Here is a 20,511-nt window from a genome sequence, read left to right on the forward strand (position 1 = left end):
GAAGCATTCACTAAGCCATTTTGTGAAAGACAGAATTTGAGGTCAGAACAGATCAACTTGGCAAACTCCTGCAGCTTGGTGGAAAGGTGGGAAGCAGCACATTCAATTCTCCTTTTGTCTTCATGGTTGCACTTATTCAGCTCCTCCTCAGCAGCTTCCTTCATTTCACCTCTTCACTTGACTTCCCAGTTCTGTACAGCCTCCCACACTCAAACCCAGTGGCACCCAACCCAGTTTCCAGTAGCTCCTCCCTCGAGTGCTGGACATCCTTTACTCTGTCTGTCCTCGGTGAGGATATGCACGTTTGATACCGTTCTCCTTCCAGTCCATCCCTCGGTGGCTGCCTCGAAAATCCACGCAGGGCCCAGACCTTGCTGCATAACCTCTAGGCACGACTGTCCACAGCCCTGCGCGCTGGCAAACCTGCCCTTAGCGCGCTGCCCACGGGCATAAACCCAGCGCAGCATCTCCAGCTCTTTCAGCACAATTCAGAAGCGAAGGTCACCCTACACTTCGCCCAGTTTCCAGGGTTCCCCACAGCCAGACCTATCGCTACCTGTTGCCTCGCAGCGGGTGCGCTCCTGGGCGGCCCCGCTTCCCCACCGCCCTTTCCACTCGGGGAACGCACTATGCCCTGGAAGCAGCACCAACCCCGCCGCCACTTCTGCGGCCGCCCCGGGCTCCGCGCTCCCCGCCCGGGCCGCGACTGGGGCGGGGAGCGGCGCGGCGAGGCCGGGGGCGGAGCGGAGCGGAGCTTCCTCCGCCGCTTCCTGCCGCCGCCGTGCCCGCCCGCCGCCGCCCGCCGCCGCCCGCCGCTCCGTGAGTGCGGGGCGCGGGGAGGGGGCGGGCGGCACCGCGTGGGGGGCGCTGGGGCCGTGCCAGGCCCGTCCTGCGCAGCCGGGGGGGATGACGGAGCCCCGGCCGGAGCGTCGGGCTGGGCGGGGCCGATCGGCCCCGCCATGGCTGCGGCCGGGCCCGCGGCCTGCGGAGCCGCGTCCCGAGAGGCGCCGAGCGGGCGTGGGGTGCGGGCCGGGGGCGGTGGAAGGGGGCTCTGCCCCGCCGCAGTCCCGGGCCGGGCGGGCCGCCCCTCCTCGCTGCCGGCGGCGCCCGCGGCAGCGCTGTCCGGCGCTTCTCCCGCCGGGCTGGTGGCCAAGTGCGGCTCGTGTTCGGTCGCCGGCGACGAGCTGCTGGTGGCGACCGCCCGCTGTCGGCGTGGAGCGGGTTAACCCTGCCGAGAGATGAGGACGGCAGCGCCGGGCCGCCTCCGTGAGCCGCAGCGCGTGCCTCGGTGTGTTAGGTTGAGGGCAGTCGGTAGCAGCGCCTGTGGCCGGGTTGAGCACAGGGCCCGGTCGCTTGGCGTAGGGCGCGGGGCCCGGTGGGGCCCGGGGCCGCGGTGGGGCCCAGCTCCGCGCTGCGTGTGCCGGCCTGCAGCTGCCGCCGCCTCCAGCGGGGTGCTCGGCGAGCGCGGAGCGGCCCGTGCCCGGCGATTAGATGACAGCCCGGTGCCGGTCTTCGCAGTTACCCTGAGACCATTGGTGCTCTAGACCCATAGTGCAAGTGTTTGTTATTGGGATTCTCTGATTTGATTCCTGTTGCTTTTTTTTTTTTTTTTTTTCTTTTTTCTTTCTTTTGCTGTCATGTTCTTTACTTTAGGACTTTGTCTTGCCCTTGCTATAGCTGTGTTGCTACTTACACTATTAAACAGGATATGCACAGCAGCATATTAAAACAGGTGCAATAGAATGAAGATATCAAGAACATAGAAGCAGATGGCAATAGCTGCAAGTGTAGCACTGTATTCTAGTTGCATGTCATCTTTAACTACAAGTATTTCCCAATTCCATTAAATAATCCTCTCATACAAGCATAAAGAACAGACTTGTTTTTAAAGCATTCTTTCTGCTCTTGCTTTCTAGCTTTTAAAACAGAAACATAGTAATGGCATGAGCATGTGCAAGCTTGAAGCAGATTATGCCTTTGGGAAATCGTTTTCATGTTTACTACATTTGTAAATATTTTGTCAGATTTCTTCATGAAATATTGAAGAACTGGTGCTCTGTAGCTTTATTTCTGTGAGATTCACAGAACTGCTGCTAGTGTCTCAGGGGTTCTGTTTTGAGCATCAGCTGTAGATCGAGGACAAGTTGTTCCACTTCAGACATGCCATCAAAGCAAACTGGGGCAGTCTGTGTGGAGGAAAAAAATGGAATTAAAGTTTTTGTTTTTGATGGCAAGACTTAGACTTTCAAAGAGCTCAAACTACTACTACATACTGTATTATTTGTTCTACCCTCACCGATTAACTAGCTCCCACAAAACCCTTCCAGAATAGATGGGAAGCCGTTGTCTGCCTTTATGTTTTCCAACTCAGCCCTTTAGGTAGAGGTACAGCAGGAGTCTTAGCTTAAAGTATTGTCTTGTGTGGGTTTCAACCTTCTGTCTCACACATGTGCTGCAACCATAGTTCCTTTTTTATTTCTTGAAATTCACAGAATTAACACTTCTCCAAAGTTAATCCTTTGCTCATATTGCCCTTTATTTCCTGTTATGACATTTTGGACTGCTTTTTCTCCAGTTTTTGGCCACATGGTTATCCTGGCAAGGTACTGAGTTCACCGGTTGCCTTCCAGCTGTTTCAGTTCTTATGCCCTCAGATTTTCTGTAGTGATGGTACAGTAACCTTGGTGTTTGCATCATGGAATGCACCATCTGTCATCTGACTACCTTTTCACATTTAAAGTTTTCACTTGCAAGCCAACATTATTAGTTATAAGCTATGGTTTTTATGGTACTGAGGTGTTTCACTTTTTAAAGGATGAATTTTCTAGGAAGACGTATGTTGGACCGCATATGCATCTACCCATTTGTTTTCCCCTTTTAGTATATTATTAAAGAACCCCAGACATTTAATACGGGATAGAGAACATGAACAAAAGTTGCAATTTTGGTTTATGGAGCTGGATATTGCCAGGTGTATCTGAAATTTTCCATAAAACTTTGCTATGAGATACTAGCAAAAATATGTCATCAAGATGCTACTCTTTTCACCCACTCAATGCTTCAATATACTCTGATCATAAACCCAGTTGCAGAGTCTTTTCATTTTTGTTTCTGGACATGTCTGGCTTCTGTTCATCCTTAGAGGTAATTTTTTTGTGGTGGGTGGTTTCGGAAGGAAATCTGAGGGGGATTGTGGAGGATATGAACATGAAAGTTGATAGAATATGCTTAGCATGGGCAGGTGGCTAAAGCAGATTACTGGAAGTGAGAGATGCTATGAGATGTTTACTGTCACTTGAAAAGTTGTATCCAAAAGTGGTCCAAAGCCTCCGTCTCACCCCTTTCTCAAAAAGTATATCGGTGTCTCACCCTTTTTAGGACTGTAATACAATGTCAGGATTGGTGTCTGAGCTCCAGTGACAGTGTAGGATGTGTGATGTACCTTTGGGCTAGGAAATCTTGGAGATGACGCTTTCAGAATTTCAGATGACATTTTCCAGGGGAAGAAGCTTCGCTGCCACTACCAGTCAGCAATTCTGGTCCTTTTACTGCTCTCGCAGGCAGCGGGGGCTTGTTTTCTGCAAAGGTTTCAGTGGCTGTCAGAGCGCTGAGCCTCCTGGCCTGCTGATGGGTGACACTGCCCAGCTGCTGACCGTGATGGATGTGCTGCCTGTTTTGATTGGGTGACACTTGGTCTAGTGGCCAGCAAGGCAAAATGCCACAGGTAATGCTCAGAACAGACGTCCAAAATATATCAACTTGCGGCTTGCATCAAAACATGTAGCAGTTCTCTGGAGGATCTGGCATTACTGATCCATACAGAGACCTTTCACTGATGTGTTTCGAAGCATCTTTGGACTTAATCTGCGCATCTGTGCTGTTCCTTCATCCCATTGCTGCAAGGCAGCTGTTGACAGCTGGACAGCTCTGTTAAGTCACATGAAAATGCTAATTTTTCCCAGTATTCAGTGTGTACCCTGCCCTTTCAGTGTGACAAGGTTTTTCTTTGCATTAGCAAAGAAAATGATACAATTTTAACTTGAAAGTTTGACAAGTTATGAGACAGGAATTTAGGCTACCTCAGGTGAGTTGAGGGATTGAGGTAAATTATTTGCTGCAGCTTCTTTGAATTTAGGTGCTCACTGATGAGATATCTAACAATACTGGTTTCACAGCTAATGGACAGTCCTACTGGGAGAATATTATTGATAATCAAAATAGTAATTGGAGATTATCTGTAGACTACAGATTCATTTGGTTACATTTCATAAGGCTACATTTCATAAGGTCAGTATGCTTAGATAGGCTAGTGGGTTTTGCATAATTTTTATCTTGTTTGCATTCTAGTAATGCAACTGTAATCTTTCTAGTTAATCAAGAATCAAGAAAATATTTTCATAGGTATTACACAGATGGGAACAAAAACGTGGCACTTGTCTGAAAGAACTCACACCCTAATTATAAGAGGAGGGGAAAAGTGGATCTAGGCAGATGGAAGCAGTGATATGATATTAATCAGTGCAGCAGGTTATTTCTCTAACATACTGGTGGTCTGGTCTGTGTGTCTTATAAGCATCATGGTGAAGGCACAGCATGGGGAAGATTCACTAAGGTGACACATTTCAACATGTAGTAAGTGAATTGTAGACATTCTGGGAGGAGGGACTCATCTTCCAAGTGAGAAGTGCAAGATGATAAGATGGGAAGAGGTTTTGGGAAGTGGAGACAGTGAAGACAGTTTGCTTCTCCAATGTCTCTTGCATAAAGATGTTGTGAAGAGGAATAACCTGGTGGGTTGGTTGGGTTGGGTTGGTTTCCCAAAAAAAATGATTTTTAGTTCACACTAGCCTTGTAACTTTTATTGGTCTTAACTCTACTGAATTACTGTAAAATGTAAAATTTAAAAAAGATAGCAGTTATTTATTTTAGGAACTACATTCAACTCTTGTAAATATCTAAATATATACTTTATGAAGAGGGTCACTTGTAAATATAGGAATATTTATGCTGTTAAGTATAGACTACTACAAGGACATCTTACATTTAAAATAGTCTAGGCACACCACAGACTTAACAAATTCAGCACATTGATTTTTGGCATACTGTCAAATCTGAAGCTTTTAAAATTAGATAGGCAGATCGTTCTGCTGCTTTTGAAGTGGTTTGTTCTTTCTAGAATGGTGAAAATGAGCAGTTGAGTGAGGAGGTTTTGCTCTTAATCAGCTTTTTGTAGGGAGATTGACATTAGGAGTCTTTTAAGAAGTAAAAAGTCAACTGAGAATAGCTAGTGATGGTAGTGATTACACTTAAGACTCTTGTATGCTGAGCTCAAAGAATCTGAACGTGTTTGGCAAGGATTAACTCTTGGTTTTGTATTAAATGATTTTTTTTTAAAGGAAAAGGTTTAGGTTTTACTAACCTAAGTTTTTATATTTGTTTAGGTTTTTTTAACCTAACTTTTTATATTTTTTGGTTTTTCCCAACAAAACTGCATAATTTCTACTTAAGATTTTTACTGTGTGCCAAGTAGAGAGGAGGATAGAGCTAACATGCCTTCTTAAACTCAGTTTTTTCTGCCACAAAAGTGTATTTCTATTTGTCAGATTCATTAGTCAAATGTCATGTGCACCATGACTTGATTTTATGTGTACCAAATGAGAACCTTAAATGTATTCGTTTTTCCATCACAAAAGAAAACTTCAAATGAAGATTCACGGTGACCTCTTTCTGCATAGGAAAAGGATGAGATTCTGTCCTCTTTAGGATATTCCATAGTTGGTGGCTGTAGACAGAAAGTTCTCATTGGACATATTAAAAAAATATGAGAATGGGTGGGAAACATTCAGATCATGGGAATACTACCATGGTTTTTAATCTTCAGTGTGTCAAGTTAATTTTGTCTGAATTGTTCTTTTCTCTTTTGCCTGCTTGTCCTGAATTGCTTGTGCTTATGGCCAACAATGAATTACAGATAATCCCTTTTGTTTTTTTCTTAGCTATATTTTATGCTTTTTTGAGCCTGTTTGTTCAGGATTTTCATTCCAATAAAATCTCAAGGCTTTTATTTCCCATCAACGAAAATATTTCTGAGAAGTTATTTTCAAAGCACCCTAAGTTTCTTCTTTGTTTAACTGAATTAAATATAATAATCAAATTCCTGGCATAAACATTTTGATTTTGAGATTATGTTGATTGATGTTGATCATGTTTTTATTAAATGGGATCTCTAATTTGTGATGTTCTCAGTCCCTGAATGTACTGGAAAAGGGCAGGCAGTACTCCATACACACTTGCATCGTAGATCATGTGGAGCAGCTCGTTGCTCTTACCCTTCGGTCACACTTCTGTGCTTTTCAAAATCAGGCACAAACCCCTGTCTAAGTCCTTGATATGCTCTGGTTTTTCCAAGAGCTCACAGGTCAGTAAACATTGTCTGATGGATATCCGTCTATGTGTGTGTCCATGAAAAGTAATTAATCTAATGGTCCGTGTTGTCTTTTCCTCTGCCTGCTCTTAGTGAAAGGAGACTGAAAAGTGTCTGGCTGTGCAGTGTGAATGCAAGTTCTTATGCCAGTGTTCATTTCTAATGCCATGTTGATGAGGTTGGGCTTAAATGCCAAACTTTCAGTCATTGTGGATATCAGCTGACACTTTTTTCCCCTGAGGGTCCCTAGGATATAGATCCAGCGATGGGCTGTGTTTGCCCTGATCCAGGTCATATTACCTGTGCTATGGGCCACAGGATTTCACTGGTGGGAAAGACTTGCTTGTATTTCAGCTGGTTGGACCCACAGTTATTTATTGGAGCTCTCTAAATGTACTGATATGAAGATGATTTTCATTGGGGTGAAGTCTGTGGTTTGGACAGTCTTACATAATCTGTCCAAAGAGATCAAAATTGCTGTGCTGAAATGAACTCATAGATTGTTTATGTCAATGTTGAATCACCTAAACACAACTATGTTCCTTTAGGGGGGACATGTTTGCTGTCTTTGCTATTGACTCTTTACATAATTTAGGGTAAAGTCTTGTGTTTTCTCACAGCAGCTCTCTAGGCCCTACTGTTTGATGAATGTTTTGATGAATCTTGTGCTCAGTTAAGTGGCAGTGCAACAAATGGTAATGGGTAGTTTCACATGAAACTTGAGTATATATGAGAAGCTGCCAAGGCAGAAAGACACAGCTGAAATTGTTTGAGCCTCCTCATGTTGCATGAGGATGTCAGGCTGCATGGCTGTTGATGGACATTAGGTGTGCTAACATCTGTTGAAAATATATAGTCAAGAGCTGCAATATTTAGATCTTTCTTACTGTATGAACAGGAATTGTCAACCCATGAAAAGAACAAAGCTGACTTCAGTGCCACTGCTCACTTGCATGTCTAAGCTTTATAACCATAAATATAGGGAAATTTGAAATCTGTAATTTAAGAACATCATGGTATTTAATATAGAATAAGCTAATTTCTGTGTAAATGTAGCATTATGCAAAAAAATGCCCTATGTTTTGAAGGCTTGAGGAGACATGAAGCGGTTGATGCAAGAAAGCAGCGAGTAAAGATTTCTTTCATACTCTACAAAAATTTGACTTGTCCAAAGCTAATGTCTAATGGGTATGGTCATGCAGAAAACCTCTGGCACTGACAGTATGTAGGGATGTAGGGCAGATGCAGGGACGTCTATCCAAATGTGTAGGAGCCTGGAACTGGAGCTCAGTGGTACAGATTGCCTGCTTTGCTTCGGGGAAGGCTGTTCATGTACCAGTGGTGGTGGTGCTCTAATATCAGTATTGATGACTGTTCTGCTCATTGGCTTAGTGGATAAGTAAGGAGAGGGAATACTGAATTCAATATACTGGTTGATTCCTGTGTCTCTCAGAGCTTCAGTAGTACAAAAGTTTAAATGCATGTACAGAAAAGATTAAAAAGTCTTAAGCAGACAAACTTGCTAAACTTTGGCAAACTTACAAAGTGATCTGTAATAAGAATATACCTTTTGCTATTCTCAAATGTAGGGCATTTTAGAGGTTTCTTATACCTAATGCAGTAGTACAGTTGAAAATCTTTGGTCCTGGTGAATCAGATGACATTACTAGCCTGTTTCTGGTACACAACAAGATGTAATTTTGTTTCTGAACAGAATGGCTCACATGTTTGCAGTATATGAGTATTTGGCAATTTTACATTCATATGTTTTGTATGTGAAAACAAAAATCTGTTTTTGTGAACCACACTATTAAAAGACAAACTGTAAACTAAGACCCAGCAGCTGTCTGTATGATGCACAACTACAGTCCTTCAGTGGATTCATATTTGGATTTTGATTAAATGGCTGGTGTGCTGAAATCTCTCAGGATTTTTTTAAAGTTTACTGGCAAATACCTTTGCTTTAATTCTGTTACTCATAGGACTCCTTGATTAATGACGCAAATTTCCTATGAGAAACTTCATCTTTGTGGTTTCTCCAGTGTTTGATAAAGGGGTCAGTTTGCACTCCAGTCTGTCATCCCTTGTGGGATAGAACACATTAATTGGATTTGGAAGACTTTATATTTTCTTAAAATGTTTGAAATTGCTCAAAAACCTTTAGGGAATGTGCCAAGGATAAATAATGACTGAAACCTTTCATAAGGGATATATGTTGAGGAAGAAAAACATTTATTCTGATGATTTTTTTCTGGTATGTTATGGTTGTAATAACTTACTTTGCAATACCAAAAATAAAGAAAATCTTAATACCTCAAATATATAATGCCACTACCTAGAAGTGAATGTGTGTGTGTCCCCTTTTTGTACAGCTACAATTCATAGTCCTGTAGTGTAACTGGTATTGTGACATTTCTAAGACTTAATTCCTGACACATTCATACTCCTTGTTAGACTATAACTGGTGGCAGACCGAGCCTAAAACTGTGTGATGTTCAAATGTGTGATTTCATCTTGTGCTTTTGGAGTTCAAACTTGCTACATTTAGTGAAACATTTCAATTAACAATAAAGTAACCCCTATTTGTCTTTCCTAGTAAGCAACAGATGCGGGTGAAAGATCCATCAAGAACCAACCCTGAGAAGTCGAAGAGAAGCAAAAGGCCTAACAGGCCACAGGATGAGGACTCTTCAGATGATATTTCAGGTAAGTACACAAGGTGGTGTTTGTCCTGAGGTTGAGGGCTAGTAACTTCCATGTTGACTGATGAAAACCATAAATCATTGGTACCATGAAATACTTTTCTTGCTTGAATTTATAACAGAAACATCCCTAGTCAAGTGTTTATGACATAATCAGTTGCCATGCTGTATGACTTCCCTGAAGGGTTGGAGAGTTGGTTGATCTTCAATGACAACCTCTACAAAGGGGAGCTATCCTTTCCTCTCCATGTGAGGTCAAGCATGTGTGGCAGGAGGCTGTGTGGCTGAATAAGGAGCTTCCAGCTGAGCTCAGATGGAAAAAGAAATGGCAGGGATGGTGAACGCAGGTTTGGGCTACCAAGTAAAAGTATAATTTTTTTCATTGACTACCTGATGGTAGTTAAAAAGAAGGCAGAATAAGATTCTTGTAGGAGGTCCCACAATGAGAGGACTAGAGGTAAGAGATGAAATTTAGAGCATGGAAATCTGACCAGGTGTGAGGAAATTTATTTTACATTATTTCTGAAGGTAATTAGACAGAAACCTGATTTTCTAGTGCATTGGTGAAGCTTCAGTCCTTGAAGATAGTCAACACTCAGCTGAACAAAGCCATGAGCAAACAGATCTAAATTAGTATTTGGCATTGCTTTAAATGAGGGCTTGGACAAGATGGCCTTCAGAGGTTACTTCAAACCTAGCTTATTCTGTGATATAGTGGAATTTGTGCAAAAAAAATGACAAAGAATGGTTGATATTCACATTCAGAATGAGCAGTTATAATAGGGATGCCATGGGTATTAAAAAATCTTTCTTTATGGGTTGAAAAGCAGTCAATGGCCTGTGTTGTTGTATGCAAAAATAGATTTATCTATTATTTTATTGTAAAAAAACAGGGAAATTAGTTTTGTACAAAAGTAATCCTTGTACTTTTGTACAAAGTAGTTTATCTGGTTTTAAGAGGTGGCATTTATTGACTTGAAAAGAATTTCCATTATGGAAAGACTGAAAGAGATTTCTTCATAAAATTCAGTATGTGGGGAGCAGCTGGCTGATCTTTCCTACTTTAATTCTTCGCTGTTTTTTTTTTTCCCTAATGCTGAATTAATTGGAGGTTATGGTCTTTCAGTGTACCTGTGCTCTCTTTCATAGCCATTATATTTGATGGATAAAAGCGAGTTTGCGTTGTTTTCTGTAGGGTTAACCTGCCAGCACGTGAGCCAGGCAGTGGATGTGCATCATGTGAAGAGAGCGGTGGCTCAGAGCGTGTGGTCAGTCTGTGCAGAATGCCTGAAGGAGAGGCGGATGAGCGATGGTGAGCCCGTGGCACCCTCAGACATCTGGCTGTGTCTCAAATGTGGCTCTCAGGTAAGCATGTGCGCTCCATTTGCGGAGGTGGAGTTTCTAAAGGATACCACTGCTGTGGATCCTTGTCTGTTTGGCATCTCATTACCTCCAGGGGGGCAGTGTGACGTAAGTGCTTAGTTGTGAGAGTTCCTGCTTCAGCTTCCTCAGGAAGTGGGATGTGACCTTATGTTTCTGTCTCATTTTTGGCAGTGTTTAGGGTTAGCTTTATGTGTCGCAGTGCAGTGTGGCATCATGATTAGTGACAATCCTGCCTTTTCTCTGTTCTTATCTGCATCCTCTTATCACTTACAGAGAATTGGCTCTGGGAACTGTATGACTGCAAAATGCATCCGTTCAGCTGGCTCCTCTGGCAGAAGTTCCCATAAATAGGAGTGAATGAAAAACCAAACGTGTATTTCTGAATGAGCTTGTGCTGTGGACACTCAATTGCTAGATTTGATTGAAACCAGGGAGAAAGGGCTGTGCTGGAGTGACAATGCTGTTCCTGTGGCAACTAGCCATTACATTGGATAAGTTATAATGTCAAATCATGGCCTCAGAGTTTAAAATGGCAAATCCTGACCCCAAGGGCTTTCACAGATTTCTGCCCTGGGAGTGAAGTAAAGAAAAAATTTTGCTTGATACAGCGAAGTTCAGTTTATGGGCAGTGTCAGGCTTGGTTCAGCCTTAGTTGCCTGAACAAAACATTTCACAATTTTCTTGGAATTTCAGTAGATTCTACTGTAGAAAACTACTTTCAGTAGATTTTACTATAAGATGCTGGCCCCTACCAGTATAATATGAACAGATTTGATTTTGCAAAGAAACATGCTATTCACAAGGTTAACTATCAGAAGATAGTTAACTAGATCTGAGAAGGGCTCATATATCTTGCTTGAAAAATTTCTGTTAAGGAGGCCTTTTAAAAGGAGTCAGTTCTGTGTGTTCTTCATGTTCATGCTATTAACAGCTTCTAAAATTCATGCCTATTCAGAGATCAGTCCTGGGTCTAAGGCCCACTGTGTTCATACTTGAACGATTGCAAATGCTTTCTCTTGAAATTGCTGTACAAAAATGGTATGTTCTAAGCAGCTTTGTAGCACAAAACACTTAATGCACTTTTTTCATTTGCTGTCTGGAATGCATTTGACATTCTTGAGCAGTGAGGGTTAACTATGCTGTCTTCTTCCTTGGTATTTTGTGGACCAAATACGCTACATAGTTGTTTCATTCACAATTACTAGAGCATTCTTGCTTTTGTAAATGGTATAATTTTTTGCCTGTTGATATTCATTCAATACTTATCTGAAAGCTAGCAATTATTTCTATTCACTTAGAACAAACCTAATAAACCTCTATATTTTAAAGTGATTTTTCCAAGTAGAAAAGAGAATGGGAATGTTAAGTCCTCTCAATCCTTATGAATGCTAAATAAGTAGGGCAGAATAGCGTCTTGTCTGGTTTTGAAAAGCGGAGTTTTTGTAGTTTATTTACTAATAATACAGTATCTTCCTTCTTCCATTCCCCCCCCCTTACTGGGTTGATGTGTCTGTTTTTAGGGATGTAGTAAAAATTCGGAAGGCCAGCATTCTCTGAAACACTTCCAAAGTGCCCGCACAGAACCTCATTGCATCGTTATCAACCTCAGCACATGGATCATATGGTAAGAATGAGTGTGCAGGTGTTTGTGCGTGCTTGTATGCAAGGACTTCACAAAACTTAAAGCAGTGTCTTCTCATGATCAAGAATGATTCTGACAGATAAAATTAATGCTTTCTATTGAGGAAAGGTGGTAGGCTTTCTGGAGGCAATATGTGTTTGTCCTTTGTATTCTCTGAAATTATTTCAGTCTGTAAGGACCACAGTGAATTGGGATTGGTCTGTAGAAGAGCATGTATGAGATGAAGGAATTCAATTCCATTCAATTTTTTAGTGTGAAAATTGAAACTGAGAGCTTGAGTAATTTGTGTAAGGTTGGTTGGGAGGTTTGCTAGCAGATAGCCCTGAATTCCAGTTTGTTTCTTCTTTTGTTTAGGTGTTACGAATGTGATGAAGAGCTGTCAACACATTGCAACAAAAAGGTTCTGGCTCAGATAGTTGACTTCCTTCAAAAACATGGTGCTAGGGCTGAACCAAGTAAGTTTGCACAAATAGTTTTATCTGGAGACACCTGTGATATACTGTCTGTAAAAATAAGCATTTCAGATTTTGAGTCGTGTTAAAAGTATGAATGGAAAATTATGTACAATGTGACCATAATGTAATTTATAATTGCAAAGCTACTTGGGGAAGTAATGCCTATCAAAACATAATGTCACCTTTTTTTCTCCAGTATTATATTTTTAAAATATTTTGGGCACTGTAGGACACTTTTTCCAGACTTTAACGAAGAAGGTTTACCATAGAGGAGTTGTTACCTTAAATAAGATAAGGTCATATAAATAAATAAAATAAACATAAATCAATGCAAAAAAATATATCGAAGTGTACCCTATACATTCACTATAAATGAATTAAATTTTCTTGGTATGGATGTATCACAGCTTAAATTTTCCTGATATAAACTTGTTCTCTGTTCTCCACAATTAGCTAGATTTGTATAAGTGAATTTTCTAGTATTCTGTTGTTGGATGTCATGTCCATTTATACTGTTTGGTTTTACTTGATAGAATGGTCATTTTCATTAAAACAAGATAGTATTAAATTATTTTCTTATATTAGGAGCATACTATACTTTCTCAATATATGTGATAGTCGATAGAACTCTGTATGTCTGGCCCTCAGCTGTCTAGTCTTGATAGTGTTGATGTTATTCATCCCTGCTGTAACACACTTGGCAGCATTTCTGGCTTGTGACTTAGAGAGTGCATTGAATTCCACATTTGCTTCTCAAAACCCACCTTGGGTAAACTTTTAAGTCAATTGGATGCATCTTTTAACAGAGATGATCAACCAGTTGGAATTAAGAAAGGAGAACGGTTGCCTTACAGAATTACACGAAGTATGCTTCTAGCTGCATGTGCATAAATCCTACCAGTTTTGAGAGATGTTGCATATTCTTTGAGGGAAAAAATGAAGGGCTGCTTAAAAATGTGATATTTTGATCTAGTCACAAGTTGTGACAACTTTAATAAATTGATATATTACAGTAAATTCACGAATACAAGCCGCACTGAATATAAGCCGCATCTCTGGGTGTTGGCAAACATTTCGGTTTTTGTCCATAGATAAGCCGCACACGAATATAAGCCGCTTTGTCGTTCGCAGCGAGGACCCGCGTGCAATTAGTAACAGAACCGCGGGAGGGCGGGGTTTACTGGCTGAGCTAAGGCTGTGCAGGCTCGGCCCGCTAGGGGCCGCTGACGGGGCCAGGTGGTCCAGCCCGGCGCTGCCGCTCGGGGCCGGCCGCCGCTGCCCCTGGGCTCGGTCACCCCGGGTCGGCGCTGCCCTGCGGTGGCAGGCAGGGACGGAGCTTCCCCTGCTCCTACGGCAGCGGCGGCGGGCGGGGACGGAGCTTTCCCGTGCCCGTGGCGCCGGCGGCGGGCAGGGACGGAGTTTCCCCGCTCCTGCCGCGGTGGCGGCGGGTGGGGACAAAGCACCCCGTCGGCTCCCCGAGCCGCGGCAATGGCTGCGCGGGGCTCCCGTCGGCTCCCCGGGCCACAGCAATGGCGGCGCGCGCTTCCCCCCCCTCCCTGGGCCGCAGCAATGGCTGCGCGGGGCTCCCGTCGGCTCCCCGAGCCGCAACAATGGCGGCGCGTGCTTCCCCCCCCCTCCCCGGGCCACGGCAATGGCTGCGCGGGGCTCCCGTCGGCTCCCCCGGCCACAGCAATGGCGGCGCCGGCTTCTCCCCCCCTCCCCGGGCCGCAGCAATGGCGGCGCGGGCTTCCCCCCCCCTCCCCGGGCCGCGGTAGGGGCGGCCCGGGTCCCCCCTCTCCTCCCCAGGCCACGGCAATGGCGGCGCCGGGCCCCCCCCGTCTCTCCCCTGGGCTGTGGCAGAGGAGGAAAGAGAGCTCTCCCGCCTCTCTCCCCGCCCCCCGTGCTGCCTACAGGGAGCCAGGCTCCACCCGCAGTGCAACAGAGTAGCGATTTGTAACAATCGCAAAATGCCGACTTTGCAGCTGCTCGGCTCAGCACTCTGGCAGGCACTTCTGAGGTTGTATTAGCCGCTCCTGATTATTAGCCGCATTTCCGGTTTAGGAGCAAAATCTTAGTCAAATTGGTGCGGCTTGTATTCGTGAAATTACTGTACTACTTTTTGCATTTTTTTTTTCTTGGAGCAGTGAAAATACAGCATGTGATTTCTGTTCTCAGCTTTAGTTTAAAATTTATGTGTAATAAATGGGTGTTGCAACTTTCTTGCAGATGAAAATGCTGTGGTGTTTTTTTTCAGTTAATGTAATGAAAACAATTTTATTCCATTATTGTACTGCTAGATAAGACTTTCTGAATGATATAACTCTGTACCTCATGGTTTAGATTCTTAGTTTGTGAAACTTCAAAACGTCTAAAGCTTTCAGATTAAGAAGTTTAGAAGTTTTCTGTGAAATATCTTAAATTAAGCAACTAAAATTCCAGATTAACTCAGGAAAAGTAAGCATATTTATAGCAGAGCAGGGCTCAGGTGTTTCTGCTGTATATGCATTTGTGTTTAATTTTGATACTCTGTTTTGAAAATGCTTACTTTCCGTCTAAGTGTTGGGTGATATAACTGGAAAAACTTTGCTGTAGCTGGAACCAAAATCGTATTTTTTTAATGTTTAGACATAGCCTTAGACATAGCCTTGTAGGGTGCCTGCCCTGGCAGCGAGAGGTCTGAGCATGCCAGGGTTGCTCCTGCAGGGCAGTCGCGTCTCCTGCTCCATTCTGGGAAAGGGTTGAGGCTCAAGTGCAGGCTTGGATTCACACATAAAGCACGTGTGTGAACTTCCAGTGATGTTTTAAAGGTGGAAGTCTGTGATTCTCTCCACTCTGTCTGTGTTGAGCAGTTTGGATTGCATTCCTGAAAGCTCCGGGAACGTTGGCCCAAAGATGATTTGTTGGGTTTTTCTGAGTGGGAAGGAAAAGACAGAAAAGCTCTTTGCCTGGGACTGTCTGTTGCTTTAGGCCAGGCTCCTTGCTGGAAGAGGCTGGAAAACAGCCGTGTATTCATAAATGACTGGTGTGCACGACAGGGAGCTCCTGACCAGAATTGGCACTCTTGGTTCATTTTGATAAATGATAGACTTGTTACTTCTCCTACTGAAATCTAGCTAAGGTTTTTTCCTTTTCTTTAAAATTAGACTACCTTTAGGGATTCTGAAAAAATAAAATCTGAAATGCTGTTGTCCAGAACACAAGAGGGCATATGTATTACTGTGAAAATTAACTCTACTTTTGTTTTGATTTAATTTTTTTTAGTATGACATTTTATTTCATGTTTCATTGATATTTTCAGTGTAACTGTCATTCTTTAAATTCTTAGTTGGTGTAGATTTTAAAAATTTATTTTGTATATTCACCCCATAAAAGCATAAGGTAACTTAAAAAAAAAGAAAAATAACTAGTGAGAAACAAGTTGTGTAAAACTGACAGTTAATTCATATTTCTCACTTAAAAATCAGTCTTGTTGCTTTTTTCCCCATTGCTTTTCCATTTCTTTCTAAAAAGCAGTCAAAGTGAAGACAGTTCTCATAGCAGAATGTGGCACTGTAACAAGAATTCATCTTGCGTCTGGATTTCTTTCTGTTGTAACAACTGATTGGCATGGTGCATCATTAAAATTCAAATAGCATTGTGTAGAAATTTCTGTAGAAATGCAGTATGAACATGGATTAAGAAGCAAATGAGGGCTGCTAGGATTTTATTTTCAGTTCTCAAAAGTACAGGGTTCATTTAAAGATAAAATGATCAGTTGAAACTTGTGAGGGAGGGTTATATAGATTTCCTAATTAATGCATCTTGGAAAATAAACAAAAGCAAAATGCTTGTCATTTGGTACTAATGTGGTGGAATAGTGTGGCAGCAGGATCCCTGCTTTTCATTCGGCCTCTCATAAAGATTCAACTTCACTTCAGCTGTAAAAATGTGCAAATTACATTACTACTACATGACTGACTTTTGTAATTACATTAAGCGATTGAGATAAATCCCAGTGCTGGGTTCCCAAAAGAATGCTTGCAGCTGTGTGATTTTCACATCTGATCCTATGGTTTGTTGTACCCAGCAATGCCTGCTCTTTTCTTTTTTTCCCCCCCTTTTTTTTAGAGGAGTCTGTTTGGTTAAGAGGTCATGTTGGGCACAAGCTGGAAGAAAAAAGCAAGATTGCTTTCTAGGGTGTACCACCCAGAAATTTGTTTTGTGGAGAAGGTTAGCAGGCCGTGATGATTTCCACAGAAAGGCAGGTGCAGTATTGTCCGTGTGGCACACTTGTGAGCTTCACATGGACATAATGCACATGTAGTACACAGGAACCATGCTGAGACATTGCAATCTGTGTGTCTGCTCATTTACTGGAGAAAACAAATTGTTTTGCAGACTTAAAAGTGAATCTTACGCATATTTTCCTTTACAAAAACCAAATTATATGTTGGTGGAAACAGAAGATTGCGTACTTTTTGTAGAGCAGTTAATTACATTGGTCTGTGTGGCAGTAGAATGGGAAGGAAGATATATTCTCGAATTCTGTAGTTAAATTTCTTGTTGGGAGGGCAAGCAGAGGAGTGAGGTTTTGCTAGTAAGTTCAGCTGCCCAGATTTGCCAATAAGTGAAAGTTAGAAACTTGATTTTTGTTTTGATGGTTGTCATTGATGTATAAAAATAGATACAGTTTTATAGTACATGTGAGAGTTGCAGACTTGTATGGAAAAACAGGTAGTGTGATGATAACTTTGCAGATTTGTATTTTGCTGTGGATATTAGCAATTCACAAAGGATCATATTGAAAAAAACAGTATTCTTTCTTAAGTGACTTTTACTACATGTGCTTTGGAGTCATAGAGGACCACTCTATCTACTTAAAATTAACTGTCAAAGTAGAACAGATTATGTCGGTTCTCTGAATCTGAAATACACTTTGGCAAAAAGACTTCTGTTATTGGTCAGATATTTTCTTTCAAATTTTCTTACTTGCTAGTGAGCTCCTTGCAAAGGAATGAAAGCTGAATAATTGACAAAAAAATTCTTAGGCATTCTGTCATTTTTAACCACGGACTCTTACCTTTCCCGTCCACGTACTTATTTACTTGTGAGGTGTAACATCTGATAAGTCACCTGAGCATAGAGGATCAAAAGCAGTCCTTGAATAGGTTGTTCTTCTACACTGTGCAGATGTCTTTTCTAGTTTGTAACATTGTGGCGAGATTCAGAGAAATAAAATTAATAAAGTTATTAAAAAACCAAAAAATCAGTTTATAATCTTTGTTTTGGTAGGGTTGTAACACTGCTAGAGAAATTGGGCTTTTAAAATGTAAAGCTAATGACCATTTTAGAAGAAAACCAAGCTGTTTTTCTAAAGGTTAGATTCTCATTGTTGTACAATGTTGAAAAAAAAAATCTGAATTTTTTAGATAAAAAAGGAGTGCCAGACAATTTAGTAGCATTTCATAGTACAGCATGATGAGAACTTGGTAAAAGACAGGCAGTCTATTAACCTTGCTTTTACTGTGAAGACCTTCAGCTGAAGTACCAGAGTTGTATTCAATAGAAAAGGCTTGACCTTGGAATGAAAGTGCGTATTCCTGGAACCCTTGTTTTTAATTAAAAAAAGAAGTTGTACTGAAAGGATGAGCAAAAGTGCTTACTCCCCTGGCTGAAAAAAAATGTAATGTCATTTATCGTCTTGCTTGCATACCATCTGCACCCCCAGACACAACTCAGTTTCAGCAGAGGCAGTACGGAAGTCCACGTGCGGTGAAAATGTTTGAAATGCTGGCAAAACAATTTGATGGGGAACCCACAATAAGTTTCCTTTTGCAAGAGGGAGTGTCGGCACTGTGTGTGTTTGTACACCTGGTGCAGTAAGCGGCTCTGCTTTGTGGGATGAATCCTTGTCTAAAGTCAATGTTTGGCTTAGGAATCTCAGTCACTGTCCACAAGGCTGGTACTGAGCAGCTGTGGGACAAAGAAGTATTCCCTTCCTCTGGACAGTTTATGGGAAAGGACCATAAGCAGAGCAGGCACAAGAAAAGCTGAAGAAAAGAGCAGCAAGAAAAGGGTGCTTTGCAGGCAAGAGCTGTAGCAGAGGAGCAGCTTCTGCTGCCCTTCTTCCCAGGGCTGTGGTGGAAAGAGGCTTTCTAGCATGGGCAGAGCAGGGTGGTGTCAGGAAGCTTTGCCAAGCAAGAGGCTGTATCTATGTACAGAAGCGGCTGTCTGAGAGTTGGAGGTGGCTGTCATGGTGGGACCAGAGGTGGGCACTGGCCTGGTGCCTATGGAGAGGTGGTCAGTAGGGTGGGATGATCTGGATGGAGGGCTAGGCAATGGGTTTTGGCAGAGTGCTCCAGTAGAATGTCTCTGCAGCCAGATACGCTTTGTCAATGGAAGAGAAGGTTCTGGTGATCAAGGCACAGCTGAGGTGAGAGTTTTCCTTGTATGGCTCCTTCAGAAAGGTCACCTCTGCAGCAAAACTGCAGGGAGAGTCTGAGGGTCATGGTCTGAATGTGAGTCCCAGGCACAGTGGGATACTCTGTCTTGCTGTGGATGGACAGGCTTGCCTAGGGCTGATGTCCACACTACCTGAGAAGGGCAGAGAGCTTAATGGTCACCATGTCAATTCTCTAAAAGATGAGTTAACTAACGACAGAAATCTGTCTGAATTTAATTACCTCTGTGCTTTTCACCCATCTTGCTCTCATTAATGTTAACAAGGTCCTTTATAACAAATATTACTGCATGTGGACAAATTACTTTGATTACTTCTTTTATTCTGTTAGGCCAGGAGCTGAAGGTCCTTGTGGGTCGCAGCAGATGACAGCCATTTTGATGGAATCCTTCAGCTGGGATCCTTGTGTATATTCTGGTTTAAAAGTCACTTTTCCTACCCAAAAGCACGCCTGTTAAATAACAGGATTGCAAGATTGAGTCGGCAGTTGTTCAGTGCAAATTCACTTTAAAAAATTATGTATTAGCTTTTTGATTAATAACATGTTTGTAGCCTTGGGTTAATCTTGCAGAAGGACCCTCCAGCCCCAATCTGTAGAAGTATTAGTTATCACAGTCATTACCAGCATGTTCTATTAAGACTGACCAACTCTTCACATGTCAAGTTAACATTCAGCTTCAGGCCTGTCTGCGATTTATCACTGAGCCAGGGACATTGAGCAGAGCTAAATTAAAAACTGCTGTCCCTTCTCTGGCTCTGTATATGTACTTGAAAATATATGTGTGTTGTAAGCAAGGCAGCAGGTAATGTTTGTAATGGCAAGGCAGCACTTTTCTGTCAGGACTTTTTCACACATACAAAAAACATAGTAATATGTCATGTGGATTGTGTTTTTAAAATTATTAAAACATCAAGAGGCAGTAATTAAAACCTTCTGAATGAAAGGAGGTTCCTAACTTTGATACAAACATCCAAGCATTTTTCTGATTTCCTACTGCTTTTCCTTATCCGTATGCTAATTATCCAGCTTTGTGGCAATCAGATGTCTGGTTCTCATTTACTGTGTTTTGTAATTGCGTATTCATCCAGCTCTTATCACAAAGCTGGATGCTTCGGCTTTGTTTTCCCTCCCTGAAATAATTTATATGTAAGGTTCAGCAAATGGAACCTTGCTACTTGTGTGAAGCTGCCATTTAACCATGAAGTGAAATGCTTTTATCGAGTTTGCCCTGCAGATATGGTCCGCTGTGGCAGTGCTGTCCATATTTGGTGGCTGTGCAAGGAGAGCCAGGTGGTGCTGCAAAGCATAGCACAGTGAAGCGTGGACAGATCTAGGTTTGACATTTGTCATCCTGTACTGCTAAAGGGAAGAGAAAAATCTGCTTTTCCATATGCTTATGCTTTAATTTTTGCCTGCAGTTTTGTCCAGATGGCCCTGTGAACATTGTTTACTTTAAGATGCTGTC

At 42.3% G+C, this 20,511-nt stretch overlaps 1 protein-coding gene across 7 annotated transcripts in view; it reads left to right on the forward strand.

Moving 5' to 3' along the window:
• Positions 1 to 794: 794 nt before the first annotated feature.
• The window catches only part of USP45 (ubiquitin specific peptidase 45), a 52,444-nt gene continuing 32,727 nt past the window's right edge, over positions 795 to 20,511 (forward strand). For 2 of the 7 annotated variants that reach the window (XR_004417255.2, XM_033053669.2), the window contains exons 1-5: positions 1,153 to 1,288; positions 9,021 to 9,130; positions 10,322 to 10,491; positions 12,030 to 12,133; positions 12,506 to 12,606. Coding sequence is in view for 6 of the 7 variants with exons in the window: in XM_033053669.2 (XP_032909560.1) it covers positions 1,239 to 1,288; positions 9,021 to 9,130; positions 10,322 to 10,491; positions 12,030 to 12,133; positions 12,506 to 12,606 (535 nt within the window). In the remaining variant the exon portion in view is untranslated. Of the gene's footprint in view, positions 820 to 1,152; positions 1,289 to 3,705; positions 3,725 to 9,020; positions 9,131 to 10,321; positions 10,492 to 12,029; positions 12,134 to 12,505; positions 12,607 to 20,511 lie in introns of those variants that run through there. The other 5 variants (XM_033053665.2, XM_033053667.2, XM_033053666.2 and 2 more) reach the window with 4 other exon arrangements.

The sequence above is a fragment of the Catharus ustulatus genome, chromosome 3 (genome assembly GCF_009819885.2).
Source record: "Catharus ustulatus isolate bCatUst1 chromosome 3, bCatUst1.pri.v2, whole genome shotgun sequence".
NCBI classification, from domain to species: domain Eukaryota; kingdom Metazoa; phylum Chordata; class Aves; order Passeriformes; family Turdidae; genus Catharus; species Catharus ustulatus.